The following is a 23,117-nucleotide window of genomic DNA, read 5'->3' on the forward strand; positions in this document are numbered from 1 at the left end:
GCACCGATCCCTGAGGTACCCCACTGGACACAGGCTTCCAGTCACAAAAGCAACCTTCGACCATCACCCTCTGCCTCCTGCCACTCAGCCAGTTTAGGATCCAACGCGCCAAGGCACCCTGGATCCCATGGGCTCTTACCTTCTTGACCAGTCTCCTATGCGGGACTTTGTCAAAAGCTTTACTGAAGTCCATGTAAACCACATCCACAGCATTTCCCTCATCCACCCCCCTAGTCACCCCCTCGAAAAATTCAATCAGATTTGTCAGACATGATTTACCCTTGACAAAGCCATGCTGACTATCCCCGATTAATTCTTGCCTCTCCAAGTGTAGACTAATTTTGTCCCTCAGAATTTTTTCCAATAATTTCCCTACCACAGATGTTAGGCTCACTGGCCTGTAATTCCCTGGTTTATCCCTGCTACCCTTCTTGTATAATGGTACTACATTAGCTGTTCTCCAGTCCTCTGGTACATCCCCTGTGGCCAGAGAGGTTCTGAAAATTTGTGTCAGAGCCCCTGCAATCTCCTCCTTTGCCTCCCACAGCAGCCTGGGATACATCTCGTCCGGGCCTGGGGATTTATCCACTTTTTGGCCTGCTAAAACCGCGAGCACCTCCTCCCTCTCGATGCTAATATGTTCAAGTATGTCACAGTCCCCTTGCCTGATTTCTATGTCCGCATCGTCTTTCTCCATAGTGAACACAGATGCAAAAAATTCATTTAAAACCCCGCCTACATCATCTGGCTCTACACACAGATTGCCACTTTGGTCCCTAATGGGCCCTACCCTTTCCCTGGTTATCCTCTTGCCCTTAATATACTTATAAAACATCTTAGGATTTTCCTTTATTTTGCTCGCCAGTGTTATTTCATGGCCCCTCCTCGCCCTCCTAATTTCTTTTTTAAGTATGCCCCTGCACTTTTTATACTCCTCTGGGGCTTCTTCCGTCTTTAGTCTTTTGTAACTGCCAAAAGCCCCCCTTTTTATTTCTAATGCATTTTTGTATATCCCTTGTCATCCAAGGTTCCCTTTGCTTGTTGGTCCCACCCTTGACCTTTACAGGAACATGTTGGCGTTGTACTCTCTCTATTTCCCTTCTGAAAGTCTCCCACTGTTTTGATGTGGATTTTCCTATAAGTAGCTGCTCCCAGTCCACTTTGGCCAGATCCTGCCTTATTGTGTCCATAACTATCAACTCTAACCCTTTACTAATTTGCAAATGCAGTAATTTCATAAGTGACGTTGTATAAGTAAGCAATGAGATGCCTTTTTCAGTTGGGCGTGGAATGGTTCTCATACAGTTTCCAAAAAACTTTAAATAAGCACTTTTAAATGATCTGTTTTTGATTTACAGCCATATAAAACAACTGAACTTACTGCTTTGTTTTGTATTGCAGAGATATATTTTCTTAATCCCACAGGTAACTAATGTCAAAAAAATATAAACATAGCAAGGAAAAAAGGAAAGAAAATAAAACGTTTTTTTCAGTGACGGTTTTGGTTCTGTGTTTGCACAAACAGCCAGTAAACAGCTTTAAAGTTGTTTTCCTTTTGTATTCTTATCAAGATATTTATACATTAACAAGTATAAACTCTAAACTCACATGCACATACTCCTGAAAAGAGTGTATAGATATTAGATAAATTAAATCAAAATAAGTTTTACTTTTCATTATGAATACTTCAAGTCATTTTTTTTTAAACTTGCAAAAGAGTTTCAACCAAATATATAAGGAAGAAGTACAATAATTGTGTAACGGCTTAATACCTTGTTTTGTTTTTATTGTAAATGCACTATAATCTTGTCCTACCAGCCCTTCCGGTACTTTTCAAACAAGAGCTTCAGAGCAAGGAAGCTGAAGAAGGCAGCACCACCACTCTGCACTGTGAGCTTACTAAGCCTGATGCTCCCGTAGAGTGGAGAAAAGGAACTGTGGTGCTTCATCCCAGTGACAAGTATAAAGTAAAGCAAAAGGGACCTATTGCTGAACTGTTGATCTGCAATCTGAAACCCGAAGATACGGGAGAATATACCTGTGATTCAGGCGATCAACAGACCACAGCTTGCCTTAAAGTGAAAGGTATGGAAAAATATTTTTTGTAATGATAACATTAATTTATTCAGACTATACGAATACAGCTCTTCACTTTTTGTCTACCTACCTTTACCTTTAAGCAGCAGGTTTATGAACTTGTGTTCCATTTAATTATAATTGGTTTAAAATAGCATAACATAAAAGGGAATCCAAAGGTCTTCAGGCATATTAACAGTAAAAGGGTCGTCAGAGGAGTGGTGGGGGCCGATTCGGGACCAAAATGGAGAACTATTGGTGGAGGCAGAAGGCATGGCTGAGGTACTAAATGAGTACTTTACATCGGTGTTTACCAAGGAAGAGGACTTTGCCATAGCTATGGTAAATGAAGAAGTTGCTGGACTACTGGATAGGATAAAAATAGACAACGAGGAGGTACTAGAAAGGCTGGTGGTAATTAAAGTGGATAAGTCACCCGGTCCGGATGGGCTGCATCCTAGGTTGCTGACGGAAGTAAGGGTAGAAATTGCAGAGGTGCTGACCACCATCTTCCAAACCTCCTTAGATGCAGGGGTGGTGCCAAAGGATTGGAGGATTGCAAATGTTACACCCTTGTTCAAAAAAGGGGAGAAGGATAAACCTGGCAATTACAGGCCAGTCAGTTTAACGTCGGTGGTGGGAAAGCTTTTAGAAACAGTAATCCAGGAGAAAATTAACAGCCACTTGGACAAGCATGGACTAATAAAGGAGAGCCAGCACGGATTTGTTAAGAGCAAATCGTGTTTAACTGACTTGAGTTTTTTGATGAGGTTATAGAGAGGGTGGATGAGTGCAGTGTAGTTGATGTGTATATGGACTTTCACAAGGGGGGCGATTTTCCCACTGGAGGCGAGATGGAGGCGGGTTTCAGTTTGGGTGGGTTTTAAACTCGCCTCCACTGATAGGTTTCAAAATGTTGTGATTTTCCCATGATTGTCCACTTGATTTCAGAGGTGTGGGATGCCTTTGCTCAATTAGTGCTTTGGGACTGAAACGCGCCTCTGTTGACAGCACTTTTCCAGTCTGATTTTATGGCTTCTTGCTCCCTTGGCTCACTCCACAGCATTTCTGCTTCTTCTGCACACCTCCAAAATCTTTTGAGATACCTATGTCCAATTCCAAGGCAAGGGCCTACCCGAGGCTCTCAGATGAGGCGCTGCAAATGTTGTTTGAGGGGGTGAGAGCTAGCATGGAGGTGCTCTTCCACTCATCTTGGAGGAAGAGGCCTGCCAAAGAAACCAAGGCTGTGAGGGTACAGCTGGCAAGGGATATAACCTCCAGATCTGTGTGCAGATTGGGAGACTGTTTCTGTGTATTGATGAAATGCCATCCCTGTTGGAAAGCATTAAAATGATTTGAAGCCAAAATGTTGGCGTGATGCCATCTGTTCTTTCGCCTTAGGAAGCTCCACATTGTGGGCACCGCCACACTTGCATTGTCTGGTTGGTGGCCTGAGTGAAAGGAGGCCAGAGAGTCATGTCCATTGTCAATGAAGTCCTAGGATGGAGCCAAGGACATATGCCAACTTGGGCAACCTATGCAAATCTGGCCATGATAAGTTCATCCCTGGCAGCCATGTGCTCGCCCGCTGCCGCTGGTCGATACACCGGCGCTCTGACCTCCTCCTGCTCCTCCTCCTCATTTGAGGAGGGCTGGAACTGAGCCACTTGCTCATCAGGAAGCTGCAAGCCACGACGCTGTGCGATGTTGTGCAGTGTACAGCAGACCACGACCATTCTGGAAACTCTGTATGGTGTATACTGCAGGGCTCCACCTGATCAGTCAAGGCAACGGAAGCGCATCTTCAACAACCCAATGGTTTGCTCGATGATGGACCTGGTCGAAGTATGGCTGGCGTTGTAGCGCTCTTGAGCCTCATTAGCTGGCCTCCTGATCGGCGTCATTAGTCACTTCTTCAAGGGTAGCCTTTGTCACCAAGGAGCCATCCAGTAAGTTGGTTTGGTGGCTTGAAAAGCGGAGGAACATTAGAGTGCTGCAGGATGAAAGAGTCATGGCAACTTCCACAGAACTTGGCGCAAACATGCAAGAACTCCTTCTTGTGGCTACACACCAGCTGTACGTTGAGGGAGTGGAAGCCCTTTCGGTTGACAAAGATAGCTGGGTTGTGATGGCGTGCCCTAAGGGCCATATGTGTGCAGTCTATGATGCCCTGCACCATTGGCATAAGAACATAAGAAGTAGGAGCAGGAGTAGGCCATACGGCCCCTCGGGCCTGCTCCGCCATTCAGTAGGATCATGGCTGATCCGAACTTAGACTCACGTCCACTTCCCTGCCCTCTCCCCGTAACCCCTTATTCCCTTATCAGCTAGGAAACTGTCGATCTCCGTTTTAAATTTATTCAATGTCGCAGCTTCCACAGCTCTCTGAGGTAGCAAATTCCATAGATTTACTACCCTCTGAGTGAAGAAGTTGCTCCTCATCTCAGTTTTGAAACGGCAGCCCTTTATTCTAAGATTATGCCCCCTAGTTCTAGTCTCACCCATCAGTGGAAACATCCTCACCGCATCCACCTGATCAAGCCCCCTCACAATCTTATATGTTTCGATAAGATCGCCTCTCATTCTTCTGAACTCCAATGAGTAGAGGCCCAACCTACTCAACCTTTACTCATAAGTCAACCCCTTCATCTCCGGAATCAGCCGAGTGAACCTTCTCTGAACTGCCTCGAGAGCAAGTATATCTTTTCTTAAATATGGAAACCAAAACTGTACGCAGTATTCCAGGTGTGGTCTCACCAGTACCCTGTATAACTGCAGCAAGACTTCCCTGCTTTTATACTCCATCCTCCTTGCAATAAAAGCCAAGATTCCATTGGCCTTCCTGATCATCTGCTGTACCTGCATACTAACCTTCTGTGTTTCATGCACCAGGACCCCCAGATCCCTTTGTACTGTAGCACTTTGCAGTTTCTCTCCATTTAGATAATAACTTGCTCTTTGATTTTTTTCTGCCAAAGTGCATAACCTCACACTTTCCAACATTATATTCCATCTGCCAAATTTTTGCCCACTCACTTAGCCTGTCTATGTCCTTTTGCAGGTTTTTTATGTCCTCCTCACTCACTGCTTTCCCTCCCATCTTCGTATCATCAGCAAACTTGGATACGTTGCACTCGGTCCCTTCCTCCAAATCGTTAATATAGATTGTAAAGAGTTGGGGTCCCAGCACTGACCCCTGCGGAACACCACTAGTTACTGATTGCCAACCCGAGAATGAACCATTTATCCCAACTCTCTGTTTTCTGTTAGATAGCCAATCTTCCACCCATGCCAGTATATTGCCCCCAATCCCGTGATTTTTTATCTTGTGCAGTAATCTTTTGTGTGGCACCTTGTCAAATGCCTTTTGGAAGTCCAAATACACCACATCCACTGGTTCCCCTTTATCTACCCTGTTTGTTACGTCCTCAAAGAATTCGAGCAAATTTGTCAAACATGACTTCCCCTTCGTAAAACCATGCTGACTCTGTCCGATTAAATTATGCTTATCCAAATGTCCTGTTACTACTTCCTTAATAATGGACTCCAATATTTTACCAACCACAGATGTTAGGCTAACTGGTCTATAGTTTCCAGCCTTTTGTCTGCCTCCCTTTTTAAATAAGGGTGTTACATTAGCAGTTTTCCAATCTGCTGGGACCTTTCCTGAATCCAGGGAGTTTTGGAAAATTACCACCAATGCATCCACAATCCCTACCGCTACTTCTCTCAAGACCCTAGGATGTAAGCCATCAGGTCCAGGGGATTTATCCGCCTTTAGTCCCATTATCTTACCGAGTACCACCTCCTTGATGATTTTAATCGTGTTTAGCTCCCCCCTAAAACCCCCTGTGATGTAAGAAAAAGGAGACTTACCATCAAGTAACTTTAAAGTAAGCTTTAAGTAACTTATAAACACACTATATACAAGAGAGGTCTTTACCATGCCTCTGGTAGAAGCCTCTTACAATACTGAACAGACCAGTATTTATACCAGTCCAACAGGAAGTGACATTTACAGGAAGTGAGGTAATTACACAGTTCATAGTTCATAGTTCACAGGAAGTGATGACATAACTTCCCGGAAGTTAGCATTTTTATCACACCCTGTATGTCCAGTGTTGGGATATTTTTAGTGTCCTCTACTGTAAAGACTGATACAATATATTTGTTCAGCATTTTTGCCATCTCCATGTTCCCCACCACTAATTTCCCGGTCTCGTCCTCTAAGGGACCAACATTCACTTTAGCCACCCTTTTTCTTTTTATATAACTGTAGAAACTCTTGCTATCTGTTTTTATATTTTTTGCTAGTTTACTTTCATAATCTATCTTCCCTTTCTTAATTAATCTTTTAGTTATTCTTTGTTGGCTTTTAAATGCTTCCCAATCTTCTATCCTCCCACTAGATTTGGCTACGTTATATGCCCTTGTTTTCAGTCGGATACTATCCTTTATTACTTTACTTAGCCACGGATGGCTGTTGTTTGTTTTACGCTCCTTTTTCCTCACTGGAATATATTTTTCTTGAAAGTGCTGAAATATCTCCTTGAATGTACACCACTGCTCATGTACCGTCTTACACTTTAGTCTATTTTCCCAGTCCACTTTAGCCAACTCTGCTCTCATACCTTCATAGTCTCCTTTATTTAAGCTTAGTACGGGTTTGAGATCCAACTCTCTCACCCTCCAACTGAATTCGGAATTCAACCATGTTATGGTCACTCATTCCAAGGGGATCCTTTACTAGGACATTTTTTATTAATCCTGTCTCATTACACAGGACCAGATCTAAGATTGCCTGTTCCCTGGTTGGTTCAGTTACATACTGCTCAAGGAACCCGTCCCTAATGCACTCTATAAACTCTTCCTCAGGGCTGCCCTGCCCAATTTGATTTGTCCAGTCAATATGAAAGTTAAAATCACCCATGATTATAGTTGTTCCCTTATTACAAGCCCCAACTATTTCCTGATTTATACTCCGACCAACAGAGTTGCAACTGTTAGGAGGCCTATAGACTACGCCCACTACTGACTTTTTCCCCTTATTATTCCTTATCTCCACCCCAACTGTTTCACTATCCTGATCCTTTGACCCAATATCATTTCTGACTATTGCAGTGATTCCATCCTTTATTAACATAGCCACCCCACCTCCCTTTCCTTCCTGTCTGTCCTTCCTAATTGTCAAATACCCCTGGATGTTTAGTTCCCAGTCATGGTCACCTTGCAGCCATGTTTCTGTAATGGCCACCAGATCATATGCTTGTGTAGTTATTTGTACCGTCAACTCGCCTATTTTGTTACGAATGCTGCGTGCATTCAGATAAAGAACTTTTAAATATGTTTTGTGACAATTTATTCCTGCTTTTACCCCCTTTACTACTCTACCTTTATCTTTATACATTCTGTCCCTTCCTGACACGCTCTGGTTTTTAATTCCCCCACTGCTACCTTGCTCTATTGCCTTCTCCGCTGACATTTTTATTTTTCGCTCTCTTGAAACCTCCCCCCCATTAATTAGTTTAAAGCCCTCTCTACAGCCCTAGTTATTCGATTCACCAGGATTCTAGTCCCAGCACTGGCCAAGTGAAGTCCATCCCAACGGAACAGCTCGCCCCCGTCCCAGTACTGGTGCCAGTGTCCCAAGAAGCAAAACCCATTTCTCCCACACCAGTCTTTGAGCCACGCATTTAACTCTCTGATTTTATTTACCCTAGCCAAATTTGCTCATGGCTCAGGTAGTAATCCAGAGATTATTACCCATGTGGTTCTGCTTTTTAATTTTTGCCATATTTGCGAATCCAACCGAACGGACGGTTATATTTGCTTGATCCCTTGTGAACTGGATGTAATTGTGGGCCTTAGCAAAAAGGGCATCGGTAACCTGGGTGATGCAACTGTGGGCGGCTGATTGGGAGATGCTGCTGATGATCCCTGGAAGGAGCCTGAGGCAAAGAAGTTGAGTGCGGTGGTGACTTTGACAGCCACTGGTATGGGGTGTCCACCCGTTCCTCTGAGCACCAGGTCTTGCTGCAGCAGGCCGCAGATCTCTCAGCCAACCTCTTGCGAAAGTCTCAACCTCCTTTGGCACTGCTGCTCACTCATGTTGAGGTAGCTCATCCTTTGTCTGTAAACCCTCTGTGGGGGGTATCTCCTGCGGCGAGGTGCCTCGATGCGCTGGTGCCTTCTGCCCTGTGCAGCATCAGGTGGCTGAGCAGGAGGTTGGGGCTCCTGCTGATGTTGCTGCTGAGCTGCCTGGTTCTGCTGCTGCCCTGGATGGTCCTCATCCTCATCTGAGGTCCATGGTGAAAGAAAATGAATGGTTCCCATGCTGCTTGTAGATGCCTCCTTTGGGGAAGCGCTCATTGCAAGTGGGGAGAGCGTCTTCCAAGGAGGTCCCACAGTTGATGGAGTCAAGCTGCAGCACCTCCGACTTCGGAAGGCCTTCTAAAAGTGCTCAGTTTCCTTTTAAAGCCAAGGTCTGGCACCTGCAAGTAATCCTTGCTGCAGTAAATGATGTCTTGTTAGACCTGCAGCAGTGAGGAGGCCACCCACGAGTCAACCCGCCAGGTTTACCTGGCATGGTTCAGGAGTTGCATGGAGCGTGCCGAAATGTTGGGAAATTCACGAGGGCCTCTCAAAATAGGCTTAGAGAGGCCCTTAACAAGCATTTAACGAAGTTAATTAGCGCAATGGCCAGTAGGAGGCGGGAGCGTTTCCCGACCTCCAAAACGTGCACCGGCAAAATCCCACGGAGGTGGGTTCCGAACTCGACCTCTTTGAATCTAATTTTCCCACCTTTCCCAACTACAAACCCGCCTCCTCCGACTTCAGAAAATCACCCCCAGTGTGTTTGATAAAGTACCACATATTAGGCTTGTTAGCAAAATTGAAGCCCAAGGGGTAAAAAAGGGCAGTAGCAGCATGGATACAAAATTGGCTAAGGGATAGAAAACAGAGTTGTAGTGAATGGCTGTTTTTCGGACTGGAGGGAGATATACAGTGGCGTTCCCCAAGGTTCAGTACTAGGACCACTGCTGTTTTTGATATTCATTAATGACTTAGGCTTGGGGGTACAGAGCACAATTTCAAAATTTGCAGATGACACTAAACTTGGAAATATAGAAAACAGTGAGGAAGATAGTAATAGACTTCAAGAAGACATAGACAGGCTGGTGGAGTGGGCAGACACAAGGCAGATGAAATTCAATGCAGAGAAGTGTGAGCTGATACATTTTGGTAGGAAAACTGAGGAGAGACCATACATTCTAAATGGTGCAGTTTTAAAGGGGGTGCAAGAACAGAGAGACCTGGGGTGCTTCTGCACAAATCTTTGAAGGTGGCAGGACAGGTTAAAAAAGCAGTTAATAAAGCAGATGGGATCCTGGGCTTTATAAATAGAGCCATAGAGTACAAAAGCCAGGAAGTTATGCTAAACCTATATAAAACACTAGTTCAGCCCCAGCTGGAGTATTGTGTCTAATTCTGGGCACCACACTTAAGGAAGGACGTGAAGGCTTTGGAGAGGGTACAGAAGAGATTTACTAGAATGGTTCTAGCGATGAGGGAATACAGTTACATTGATAGACTGGAGAAGATGGGGTTGTTCTCCTTGGAGCAGAGAAGGCGAAGAGGAGATTTGATAAAGATGTTTAAAATCTTGAAGGATTTAGATAGAGTAAATCAAGAGAAACTGTTTCCAAAGGCTGAAGGGTCGATAACGAGAGGGCACAGATTTAGGGTGATTGGCAAAAGAACCAGAGGTGACATGAGGAAAGGGTCCCAGACCTGAAACGTTAACTCTGTTTCTGTCTCCACGGATGCTGCCGGGCCTGCTGAGTATTTCCAGCATTTTCTGTTGTTATTATCTATAATTTTAATTCTGTATGAAAATATCTAAGTTGTTATTCATGTGAAGTTATTTCATGTTGTCTTGTGAGCGTACACATTTGCTAATTCGTCAAATGTAGCTGTGAAGAAGTTCTTTTGAGGCTATTAATCAAGAAGTTGCTTGAATTTACCGTTCTAGCGCTTCCAGTGCTTTTCAAGAAGAAGCTTCAGAATAAAGAGCATAAAGAAGGGAGTGTTGCCACATTGCAGTGCGAGCTGACCAAAGCTGATGCTCCTGTAAAATGGGAAAAAGGATCTGTGCTACTTGAGCCCAGTAACAAATATGAAATGAAGCAAAAAGGTTCTAGCGTTGAGCTGATTATTCATGACTTAAAACTTGAAGATGCTGGAGAATACACCTGTGACTCTGGGGATGAACAGACAACTGCCTCCTTAAAAGTAAAAGGTAAGGCAAACAAAACCTTTCCTAAACAGAGGGTCGTGTTGTGACGTTAGATTCCACCCTACTAGGGATGATGTATCAGCAAAGGTTAGAGATAGTTCCTTGTAACCTGCAGTGCATTGAAAGGGCGGAATTGCAGTTGGGAATAATGCAGTTTTCTGTAGAACCAACAAATTAGCCTATGCAAAACCTTATGAAATGTCTCTTGCAAATATATATAACATCCACTGCATTTCCTTTATCAATACAATAATGTCAGGCTTTTCTGAGTTCAGAGGTTTTGGTATTGGAGAACTGTGAGAATAGTGCCTGCGTCATTTATGATCCTGCGTCGTCGTCATCTGCTTGAATTAAGTAGTGAAATTATTGTTTCTATTAGCCCTGCCTGTGCACTTCAAAAAAGAGCTTCAGAATATGGAAGCTCAGGAGGAAGATACTGCCACACTTTGCTGTGAGCTTACTAAGTCAGATGCCCCAGTGGAGTGGAGAAAGGGATCTATTCTACTTCATCCAAGTGACAAACATGAAATGAAGCAAAATGGTTCCAGTGTTGAATTGCTTATTCACCATCTAAAGCTCGAAGACTCTGGAGAATATACCTGTGATTCTGGCGACAAAAAGACGAAGAGTTGCTTAAAAGTGAAGGGTAGGACAATCAACTTTACTCATAGCAGTTAAATCTTATGATTTTTTTGTAAGCACTTATAAACATTCTCCTGGAGCATCAAGACTAACTGTATAATTCAATTATAATAGCAAAATACTGCGGATGCTGGAAATCTGAAATAACAACAGAAAATGCTGGAAATTCTCAGCAGGCCAGGCAGCATCCGTGGAGAGAGAAACAGAGTTAACGTTTCAGGTCTGGGACACTTCATCAGAACTGGAAAAAGCGAGAGATGTAACATATTAAGCAGGTGCAGAGACGGGGGTGGGTGGGGGCGGTTTAGGAGGGGAGGAAGGAATAGAAAGAATATCCTGTACTTTTGTAAGAGGCAGGAAAGATAAAATGTTGCAAATGGGAATGGCAAAAATCATACTGCATGAAAAATGGGGGCAGGGATAATTATCTGAAATTGTTGAACTCAATGTTGAGTCCGGCAGGCTGCAAAGTGCCCAATCGAAAGATGAGGTGCTGTTCCTCCAGCTTACGTTGAGCTTCATTGGAACAATGCAATAGCCCGAGGACAGAGAGATCAGAGTGGGAGTGAAGCGGTGAATTAAAGTGACAGGCGACCGGAAGCTAAGGGTCACCCGTACGGACTGAACGGAGGTGTTCCGCAAAGCGGTCGCCCAATCTGCGTTTGGTCTCCCCAATGTAGAGGAGACCGCATCGTGAGCAGCGAATACAGTATATTAAATTGCAAGAAGTACAAGTAAATCGCTGTTTCACCTGGAAGGGGTGTTTGGGGCCCTGGACAGTGGGAAGGGAGGAGGTAAAAGGGCATGTGTTGCATCTCCTGCGCTTGCACGGGAAGGTGCCAGGTGAAGGAGCAGGGCTGTTGGGGGTGATTGAGGAGTGGATCAGGGTGTCGCGGAGGGAGCGGTCCCTTCGGAATGCTGAAAGGGGAGGTGAGGGGAAGATGTCTTTGGTGGTGGGATCACGTTGGAGGTGGCGGAAATGGCGGAGGATGATCCGTTGAATGTGGAGGCTGGTGGGGTGAAAGGTGAGGACAAGGGGAACCCTATCGTGGTTCTGGGAGGGAGGGTCGGGGTGAGAGCAGAAGTGCGGGAAATAGAACGGACACGGTCAAGGGCCGTGTCAACCACGGTAGAGGGGAATCCTCGGTTGAGGAAAAAGGAAGACATGTCAGAAGCACTAGCATGGAAGGTGGCATCGTCAGAACAGACGCGGCGGAGACGGAGAAAGTGGGAGAATGGAATAGAGTCCTTACAGGAAGTGGGGTGGGAGGAAGTGTAGTCCAGGTAGCTGTGGGAGTCGGTGGGCTTGTAGTGGATGTTTGTTGAAAGCCGATCGCCAGAAATGGAGACGGAGAAGTTAAGGAAGGGAAGGGAAGAGTCGGAGATGGACCATGTGAAGGTGAGGGAAGGGTGTAAATTGGAAGTAAAGTGAATGAACTTATCTAGTTCCGGTACATCGATGACTGTATTGGTGCCGTTTCCTGCTCTCACCCTGAACTAGATAAGTTCATTCACTTTACTTCCAATTTCCACCCTTCCCTCACCTTCACATGGTCCATCTCCGGCTCTTCCCTTCCCTTCCTTGACTTCTCCGTCTCCATTTCTGGCGATCGGCTTTCAACAAACATCCACTACAAGCCCACCGACTCCCACAGCTACCTGGACTACACTTCCTCCCACCCCGCTTCCTGTGAGGACTCTATTCCATTCTCCCAGTTTCTCTGTCTCCGCCGCGTCTGTTCTGACGATGCCACCTTCCATACTAGTGCTTCTGACATGTCTTCCTTTTTCCTCAACCGAGGATTCCCCTCTACCGTGGTTGACACGGCCCTTGACCGTGTCCATTCTATTTCCCGCACTTCTGCTCTCACCCCTGCCCCTCCCTCCCAGAACCACGATAGGGTTCCCCTTGTCCTCACCTTTCACCCCACCAGCCTCCACATTCAACGGATCATCCTCCGCCATTTCCGCCACCTCCAACGTGATCCCACCACCAAAGACATCTTCCCCTCACCTCCCCTTTCAGCATTCCGAAGGGACCGCTCCCTCCGCGACACCCTGATCCACTCCTCAATCACCCCCAACAGCCCTGCTCCTTCACCTGGCACCTTCCCGTGCAAGCGCAGGAGATGCAACACATGCCCTTTTACCTCCTCCCTTCCCACTGTCCAGGGCCCCAAACACCCCTTCCAGGTGAAACAGCGATTTACTTGTACTTCTTGCAATTTAATATACTGTATTCGCTGCTCACGATGCGGTCTCCTCTACATTGGGGAGACCAAACGCAGATTGGGCGACCGCTTTGCGGAACACCTCCGTTCAGTCCGTACGGGTGACCCTTAGCTTCCGGTCGCCTGTCACTTTAATTCACCGCTTCACTCCCACTCTGATCTCTCTGTCCTCGGGCTATTGCATTGTTCCAATGAAGCTCAACGTAAGCTAGAGGAACAGCACCTCGGCCTAGAAATTGAGTTGGCGCCGCGCCAGAGCTTTAGCGCCGGAAATTTAGCGCCGGCGCTAAGCCCCCCTGCGCGCGCCAAAAATTCAGTAGCGCCGCGCCCAGACGGCTGCCGGCGCTACTGGCGGGCGTGAGCGCCTCCCAATGGGCGCTGACTGCCACATTGCGGCGCTAATCCGGCGCTGCGGGACCCGATGCGGTGCGGCAGGCTGGGGAAGTGCAGGCCTCCTCCTTCAGTTAAGGAGGAGCTGCCTGCACCCGCCCGCTGTCCGTTCAAATATTGAAAAAAATGAGCCCGGCACCTCGGACAAGTGCCGGGCTTGCAGGCCAGACGCATCTGTTCCGCGGGGGGGCGGTGGAGGAGTCCAGGGAGGGAGGTGCGGGCAGGCGGCCGGCGGGAAAGCGGCCGGCCGCCGCGCGACCTTAATGCGCCGGCGCTAACTCGGGGAAGACTCGGTTGAAAAAATCTTAGTTGCGGCTGCCACGGGCGAGGCGGCCGCAACTCAATTTCGGCGCTGGGGCCCGTCACCACGGCAACCGGGACGCTGCGCACACCGATGACGTCATCGGTGCCGGCGCAGCGCAACCGGTCTACCGCCGATTCTAGGGCCCCAGGGAATTTCTAAACTGGCCATAACTCCAGCGCTAGGCCCTCTAGCGCCTCAAATGCGGCGCTAAGGCTACTCAATTTCTAGGCCCTCATCTTTCAATTGGGCACTTTGCAGCCTGCCGGACTCAACATTGAGTTCAACAATATCAGATAATTATCCCTGCCCCCATTTTTCATGCAGTATGATTTTTGCCATTCCCATTTGCAACATTTTATCTTTCCTGCCTCTTACAAAAGTACAGGATATTCTTTCCATTCCTTCCTCCCCTCCTAAACCACCCCCCCCCCCCCCCGTCTCTGCACCTGCTTAATATCTGTTACATCTCTCGCTTTTTCCAGTTCTGATGAAGGGTCCCAGACCTGAAACGTTAACTCTGTTTCTCTCTCCACGGATGCTGCCTGGCCTGCTGAGTATTTCCAGCATTTTCTGTTGGTATAATTCAATTGACTGCTTGAAGAGGGTAGTTCACATGTTTTTTTCAGGACAATTATAATCAGAACACGTTCTGTTGATTTTATATAAAATTGCAGGGGTATATGGAATTAGGAGAACTGAAGGTGTAATATTTCTCTTATCTTTTATTCTTCTTGTCCTTTTTAGCTTCTCTTTTTACAGTATCTTATTTTTTTACCTTTTGTCATTTACTTTTACTTGTGCTACTCATTCCTCCCACTCATTTTATATAGGGCTCTTTCATTTTTCTTATTTCTTGTGTCATTGCACCTCTTGCAATTCTGATATCTTCTTCTCTTTGTTTCTGCCTGCTTTATGGCTCTCTCCCTGGCAAAATGAATGATTTAAAATGCTAAATAGAATTTCATTGCCTTTACTTTACTCTTACATAAAGTTTAACATATAATGTAGTATAATATTGGAAGTCAGTTTTCTCTTGAACAAGAAACAGGTAGAGTGAATTTCATACAAAAATCAATTTACTGTAGATCATATTTGTGACCATTTTAATAATCTGATTTGAAGACTGGCTTTGAAACAATTATCACTTGTATAATAAAGACAATTCATTTTCAGAAATTAAGGAGTAATTATATTTTAAACTTTATTTTGACTCGTTATAAAAAGTCCTGAAAATACATGAAAGGTACTGTGTAACAACTATAAGACTTGGAAATATATCGCCGTTCCTTCATTGTCGCTGGGTCAAAATCCTGGAACTCCCTCCCTAACAGCACTATGGGAGTACCTGCACCACAAGGACTGCAGTGGTTTAAGAAGGTGGCTCACCACCACCTTCTCAAGGGCAGCTAGGGATGGGCAATAAATGCTGGCCTTGCCAGCAATGCCCACATCCCAGGAATTAATTTTTTTTAACTGGAAAGACGTAATTAAGTAGAATCCGCCTGTAGGTGCTATATTGATTAGTGATAACAATTGCAAACATAGAGCCGGCGCAGACTCAATGGGCCGAATGGCCTCCTTCTGTGCTGCATTATTCTATGATAAAATCCTGCAGGGCTTGCTTAATACAACACTCGAATTCCCAAATAAAAACAGAAAATGCTGGAGAAACTCAGCAGGTCAGGCAGCAGCTGTGAAGAGAGAAACCGAGTTAACGTTTCAGGTCGATGACCTTTCGTCAGAACCTCAAACGTTAACTCTGTTTCTCTCTTCACAGATGCTGCCTAACCTGCTGAGTTTCTCCAGCATTTTCTGTTTTTATTTCAGATTTCCAGCATCTGCAGTATTTTCTTTTTGTACTCAAATTCCCAAAATGAGCGTAAGTGGGCAAAAGTCTGTACCAGAAGCATATTTGTAAAATCAACCTTTAGTATTTCTTATGTTACTTGAATTCTGTTAATTTTTTTTATTGTGTTGCCTCTGTTGGTACTGAATTCATTTTCCTCATGCTTTTCATTTCTTTACATATAGGTTTAGATTTGCGCGGTATTGAAAAGTTTTTAAAGGTTGCACAACATAATGGCCTAGAAATTTGATTGTGTAATGGCTGTGTTTTTTGGTGAAAAACAGGTGCTGTGGACCAATGTTCCCTTTAAACTGTGCGGCTGTGCAGCGCTCTTGAGCTCCCGCGCGGCCAGTAAGCCGGCTTTTAAATTGGAAAACCATACGAGTGGAATTTTGAATGGGCTGCGCTGCCCGTTAAAGGGTCCACGCAGCCCAAAAAAAACTTACAGGGGACATTGTTATAGACCCTATATTGTGTGTGGCATGCAACGTGCACATTCCATACCGGAAGTGTGCCGCATGCCTGAAACTTATGCAAATCGGGGTCTAGTGCCTGCTTCAGGCTCCTTTGTAAAATCTGTTTACGACTGACCACAGCATGCGCCGTACATGCTATGGTCAGTTTTCTCAGACGCACAGCAGCCAAACTAGCGATCCTTAAAAGGACCGCTGGCAGCTGCCACCCACAAGGTAAGTTTAATGTTTTTTACTTACCTTAATGTGGAGCCAGGAGGAGTAGGAGCGCTCTTCCCGATCCACATTAAAACCGCGGATTCCTACCGGACACCATGCACTCGCCTCCTGAGTCCCCTCCTTCCACCCTTCTGGACTCACCTGAGGACATCCCAACTTGCACCAAGTCCTGTTCACTCATCACCCCTGTGCTCGCTGACCTACATTGCCTCCCGGCCCAGCAACGCCTCGATTTTAAAATTCTCATTCTTGTTTTCAAATTCCTCCATGGCCTCGCCCGTCCCTATCTCTGTAACCTCCGACAACCCTCCAAGATCTCTGCGCTCCTCCAATTCTGGCCTCTTGTTTAACCCCCGATTTCCTTCATCTCCCCATTGGTGGCCGTGCCTTCAGCTGCCTAGGTCCTAAGCTTTGGAATTCCCTCCCTAAACCTGTCTGCCTCTACCACTCTCTCGTTGTTTAAGTTGGCCCTTAAAATCTACCTCTTTGACCAAGCAGCTTTATTCACCTGTCCTAATATCTCTATGGGGCTCGGTATCAAATTTTGCCTGATAACGTCCCTGTGGCCTCTTTCTGTGCTGTAACATTCCATGATTCTATGGAAAGAGTAGTTCTATATTGCTGTGAAGCATTCAGGTTTTTCTGGAAGGGTGAGTTAAGATAGGCTGAATTATATTCTTTATAATTATCTTGGGATCGATTACTGCCATAAAAAAACCCTCATGTAGCATTTGTTATTTTTACAACACTTCCATTGGCTGTGCTGCTATTGCCAGACTCTTTAGCTGAAGAGAATTGAGAAGTGACCTCAGGTGCTAAGACGGTTGGCTGTATGAGGAGGGAAACCATCATGTTGACAATGATACCATAAGCTATTATGGCAATAAAGACCATCTGTTTTCTCCAGTTGAATGACGAGGCTAATCCAATGTAGAGGATTGCTTTATTAGAAGAGAGAGTAAGAATTCTCTTGTTTCACCATTTCTTGCTCAAATATGGAAGGCAACATAAGAACATAAGAAATAGGAGCAGGAGTAGGCCAATCGGCCCCTCGAGCCTGCTCCGCCATTCAATAAGATCATGGCTGATCTGATCCTAACCGCCAATCTACTATCACAGAACCATCTCCTGAATCTAACAGAATTAGACACACGAAATAGGAGCAGGATCAGGCTACACGGCCCCTGGGCCCGCTCCACTACCCACAGGGCCATGACCGATCCGAACCTAGACTCATGTCCAAAATCCTGCCCGCTCCCCATAACCCTTTATTCGTTTTACTTCTAGGAAACTGTCTATTTCTGTTTTAAATTTATGTAATGATGTAGCTTCTACAGCTTTTTGGGGCAGCATATTCCATGGACCTACCACCCTCTGAGTGAAGTAGTTCCTCCTCATCTCAGTTTTGAAAGAGCAGCCCCTTATTCTAAGACTATGCCCCCTAGTTCTAGTTTCACCCATCATCGGGAACATCCTCCCCGCATCCACCCAATCCAACCCCTTCACAATCTTATATGTTTCAATAAGATCGCCTCTCATTCTTCTGAACTCCAATGAGTAGAGTCCCAATCTACTCAACCTCTCCTCATATGTCCATCCCCTCATCCCCGGGATTAACCGAGTGAACCTTCTTTGTACTGACTCGAGAGCAAGTATGTCTTTTCTTAAGTATGGACACCAAAACTGTATGCAGTATTCCAGGTGCGGTCTCACCAATACCTTGCACAACTGAAGCAATACCTCCCTATTTTTATATTCTATCCCCCTAGCAATGAAAGCCAACATTCCATTGGCCTTCTTAATCACTTGCTGCACCTGCATACTAACCTTTTGAGTTTCGTGCACCAGGACCCCCAGATCCCTTTGTACTTCAGTACTTTCCAGTTTCTTGCCATTAAGATAATAACTTGCTCTACGATTTTTCCTGCCAAATTGCATAACCTCACACTTTCCAGTATTGTATTCCATCTGCCAAATCTCTGCCCACTTACTTAGCCTGTCTATGTCCCCTTGCAGGTTTTTTATGTCCTCCTCACTCACTACTTTCCCTCCCATCTTAGTATCATCTGCAAACTTTGATATGTTACACTCGGTCCCCTCCTCCAAATCGTTAATATAGATTGTAAAGAGTTGGGGACCCAGCACTGACCCCTGCGGAACACCACTAGTTACTGATTGCCAGTCTGAGAATGAACCATTTATCCCAACTCTCTGCCTTCTGTTAGATAGCCAATCCTCTATCCATGCCAGAATATTACCCCCAATCCCGTGATTTTTTATCTTAAGCAATAATCTTTTGTGTGGCACCTTGTCAAATGCCTTTTGGAAGTCTAAATACACTACGTCCACTGGTTCCCCTTTATCCACCCTATATGTTACTGTGGTAAACCACTGTTATCGTTTTCATTGTTGTTCACTGTTGTTCACTACTGTTATCGTTATTACACATTGTTACCTCTTGCTATTCACTGTGTACCAATGCATGCCTCAGCTGGCTCCACCCATGGCTCCGCCGACATGACCTGGTATAAAGGTGGCTGCTCGGCAACCCACTTCCTTCTTGGAACCAGTCGTCCACGAGAGGCATGCTCTGTTCTTTAGTTAATAAAAAACCTTTTCATTACTATCCTAATTCATCGCTTTTTATGGATTAATTGACAAGCGTATCAGTTACTTCCTCAAAGAACTCCAGCAAATTTGTCAAACATGACTTCCCCTTCATAAAACCATGCTGACTTTGTCCTATTAAATTATGATTATCCAAATGTCCTGTTACTGTCTCCTTAATAATGGACTCCAATATTTTGCCTACCACAGATGTTAGGCTAACCGGTCTATAGTTTCCAGCCTTCTGTCTACTGCCCTTTTTAAATAAGGGTGTTACATTAGCAGTTTTCCAGTCTGCCGGGACCTTTGCTGAGCCCAGGGAGTTTTGGAAAATTATTACCAATGCATCCACAATCCCTACCGCCACTTCCCTCAAGACCCTAGGATGTAAGCCATCAGGTCCAGGTGATTTATCCGCCTTGAGTCCCATTATTTTACCGAGTACCACTTCCTTAGTGATTTGATCGTGTTTAGCTCCTCCCCCCCCCCCCCCCCCATAGCCCCCTGTTTGTCCAGTGTTGGGATATTCTTAGTGTCTTCTACTGTAAAGACTGATACAAAATATTCATTCAGTGTTTTTGCCATCTCCATATTTCCCACCATTAATTTCCCGGTCTCATCCTCTAAGGGACCAACATTTACTTTAGCCACCCTTTTTCTTTTTATATAACTATAAAAACTCTTACTATCTGTTTTTATATTTTTTGCTAATTTACTTTCATAATCTATCTTCCCTTTCTTAATCAATCTTTTTGTTATTTTTTGCTGTCTTTTAAAGTTTTCCCAATCCTCTATCCTCCCACTAGATTTGGCTACCTTATATGCCCTTGTTTTTAGTCGAATACTATCCTTAATTTCTTTACTTAGCCACGATGGCTGTCTTTTCTTTTACACCCTTTTCTTCTCAGTGGAATATATTTTTTTTGGAAGTTGTAAAATAACTCCTTAAATGTACACCACTGATCATGTATCGTCTTACCCTTTAATCTATTTTCCCAATCCACTCTACTCAATTCCGCTCTCATACCTTCATAGTCTCCTTTATTCAAGCTTAGCACGCTTGTTTGAGATCCAACCTTCTCACCCTCTAATTGAATATGGAATTCAACTATGTTATGGTCACTCATTCCAAGGGGATCCTTTACTAGGACATTTTTAATTCATCCTGTCTCGTTACACAGGACCAGATCTAAGGTTGCTTGCCCCCTGGTCGGTTCAGTTACATACTGCTCAAGAAACCCATCCCTAATACACTCAATGAACTCATCCTCAAGGCAGCCCTGCCCAATTTGATTTGTCCAATTAATATGATAGTTGAAATCCCCCATAATTATAGATGCTCCCTTATTACAAGCCTCAACTATTTCCTGATTGATACTCCGTCCAACAGAGTTGCAACTGTTCGGAGGCCTATAGACTACGCCCAATAGTGTTTTTTTCCCCTTATTATTCCTTACCTCCACCCAAACTGTTTCATTATCCTGATCTTTTGACCCAATATCATTTCTCTGTATTACAGTGATTCCTTCCTTTATTAATATAGCCACCCCACCTCCCCTTCCTTCCTGCCTGTCCTTCCTGATCGTTAAATAACCTGGTATGTTTAATTCCCAGGCATTGTCACCCTGCAGCCATGTTTCTGTAATGGCCACAAGATCATACCCATATGTAGTTATTTGTGCCATTAACTCGTCTATTTTGTTACGAATGCTACGTGCATTCAGATAGAGAACTTTCAAATATGTTTTGTGACACTTAGTTCCTGCTTTTGCCCTTTTTATTACTTTACCTTTTACTCCATACCTTCTGCCCCTTCCTGACACGCTCTGGTTTTTAATTTCCCCACTGCTACCTAAGTCTATGACCTTCTCTGTTGTCATTTTTATTATTTGCTCTCTAGGAACCTCCCCCCCACTAGTTAGTTTAAAGCCCTCTCTACAGCCCTAGTTATATGATCCGCCAGGACTCTAGTCCCAGCACTGGCCAAGTGAAGCCCGTCCCAACGGAACAGTTCCCTCCTGCCCCAGTACTGGTGCCAGTGTCCCAGGAAGCAAAACCCATTTCTCCCACACCAGTCTTTGTGCCACACATTTAACTCTCTAATTTTATTTGTCCTAGCCAAATTCGCTCGTGGCTCAGGTAATAATCCAGAGATTATTACCCTTGAGGTTCTGTTTTTTAATTTGACCCCTAGCTGCTCATACTCCTTTAACAGAACCGGCTTCTTAGTCCTATCTACGTCGTTTGCACCAACATGGACCACGGCAACTGGATCCACCCCCTCCCACTGCAAGTTGCTTTCCAGCCCAGAGGAGATGTCCTTAACCCTGGCACCGGGTAGGCAACACAGCCTTCGGGACTCTCGCTCTCGGCTGCAGAGAACTCTATCTATCCCCCTAATAATACTATCCCCTACCACTACAACATTTCTATTTACTCCCCCCTCTTGAATGGCCCCCTGTTCCACGGTGCTGTGGCCAGGTTGCTCATCCTCCCTGCAGTCCCTGCTCCTCTCCCCACAGGGAGTAAGAACCTCGAACCTGTTGGTCAAGAGCAAGGGCTGCGGCTCCTCCAGCTCTACCTCCTGGATCCCCGTACCTGCCTCGTAGTCACACCGTCCTGTCCCTGACCATGGGCTACATCTGAATTACTTAACTTCATAGGTGTGACCACCTCCTGATACACAGAGTCCAGGTACTTCTCCCCCTCCCTGATGTGTCGCAGTGTCTGAAGCTCAGACTCCAGCTTATCAACATGGAGCTGGAGTTCCTGTAGCAGCAGACACTTGTCACAGACGTAATCACCGTGAGCCTCAATGGGGTTCACCGGCTCCCACATCTCGCAACAGTAACACATCAGCTGCTCCATTCTATGTAATTAATTAAATTTTTTATTGTTAGTTATGGACACCCTCTGCCCGATTTTAGATGCTAGTATCCCCTTTAATTAATTGGATTTAAATTAAATCAATCCCTCTAGTTACCCCAGTTAAATGGTTTACCAACAGTCACTCTGCACCAGAAAGGCCTTGGTACACCACAGCAACCTTAAAAACTATAAACCACAGACTTAAAGTTTTAAAACGAGAGAAATACTCCAACCAATCACCTACCTGTTTTGTGGTGATGTCACACCTTGAATACTTTTTAACCTCTCTCCTTGCCTGAGATTGGAGGTTGGTACGCCTACCTGAGCCTCTGGGGCCTCTTGTAGTCGCGCTGCTCCGCCTCCACCCGCTGCCGATGCCGCACTGAGGCCTACCTGAGCCTCTGGGGCCTCTTGTAGTCGCTGTGCCGCGCTGCTCCGCCTCCACCCGCTGCCGATGCCGCACTGAGGCCTACCTGAGCTTCTGGGGCCTCTTGTAATCGCTCTGCCGTGCTACTCCGCCTCCGCCCGCTGCCGATGCCGCACTGAGGCCTACCTGAGCCTCTGGGGCCTCTTGTAGTCGCTCTGCCACACTGCTCCGCCTCCACCCGCTGCCGATGCCGCACTGAGGCCTACCTGAGCCTCTGGGGCCTCTTGTAGTCGCTGTGCCGCGCTGCTCCACCTCCACCCGCTGCCGATGCCGCACTGAGGCCTACCTGAGCTTCTGGGGCCTCTTGTAGTCGCTCTGCCGTGCTACTCCGCCTCCGCCCGCTGCCGATGCCGCACTGAGGCCTACCTGAGCCTCTGGGGCCTCTTGTAGTCGCTCTGCCACACTGCTCCGCCTCCACCCGCTGCCGATGCCGCACTGAGGCCTACCTGAGCCTCTGGGGCCTCTTGTAGTCGCTCTGCCACGCTGCTCCGCCTCCACCCGCTGCCGATGCCGCACTGAGGCCTACCTGAGCCTCTGGGGCCTCTTGTAGTTGCTCTGCCGTGTTGCTCCGCCTCCACCCGCTGCTGATGCCGCACTCATGTTTCATAATGACTTTATTTTATCTATGACCAAATATGTGCAAGGAAATCTTGTAGTAATCATGTGCATTTATATGTATGATGAAAATATATAAGTTGTTATTCATGTGAACAGTTATTTCATGTTGTCTTGTGAGCA

The 23,117-nt window shown here is 45.7% G+C and overlaps 1 protein-coding gene across 3 annotated transcripts in view; it reads left to right on the forward strand.

Annotated features, from left to right (window-relative positions):
* obscnb (obscurin, cytoskeletal calmodulin and titin-interacting RhoGEF b) overlaps nt 1–23,117 on the forward strand; it is a 656,492-nt gene that overhangs the window by 216,543 nt on the left and 416,832 nt on the right. For all 3 annotated transcript variants that reach the window (XM_085987453.1, XM_085987451.1, XM_085987452.1), the window contains 3 exons: nt 1,819–2,085; nt 10,109–10,375; nt 10,752–11,018. In XM_085987453.1, the coding sequence (XP_085843579.1) occupies nt 1,819–2,085; nt 10,109–10,375; nt 10,752–11,018 (801 nt within the window). The remainder of the gene's footprint in view (nt 1–1,818; nt 2,086–10,108; nt 10,376–10,751; nt 11,019–23,117) is intronic.

Source organism: Somniosus microcephalus, chromosome 5, assembly GCF_052327205.1.
Source record: "Somniosus microcephalus isolate GS21.2 chromosome 5, FLI_Smic_1.0, whole genome shotgun sequence".
Taxonomy (NCBI): Eukaryota; Metazoa; Chordata; class Chondrichthyes; order Squaliformes; family Somniosidae; genus Somniosus; species Somniosus microcephalus.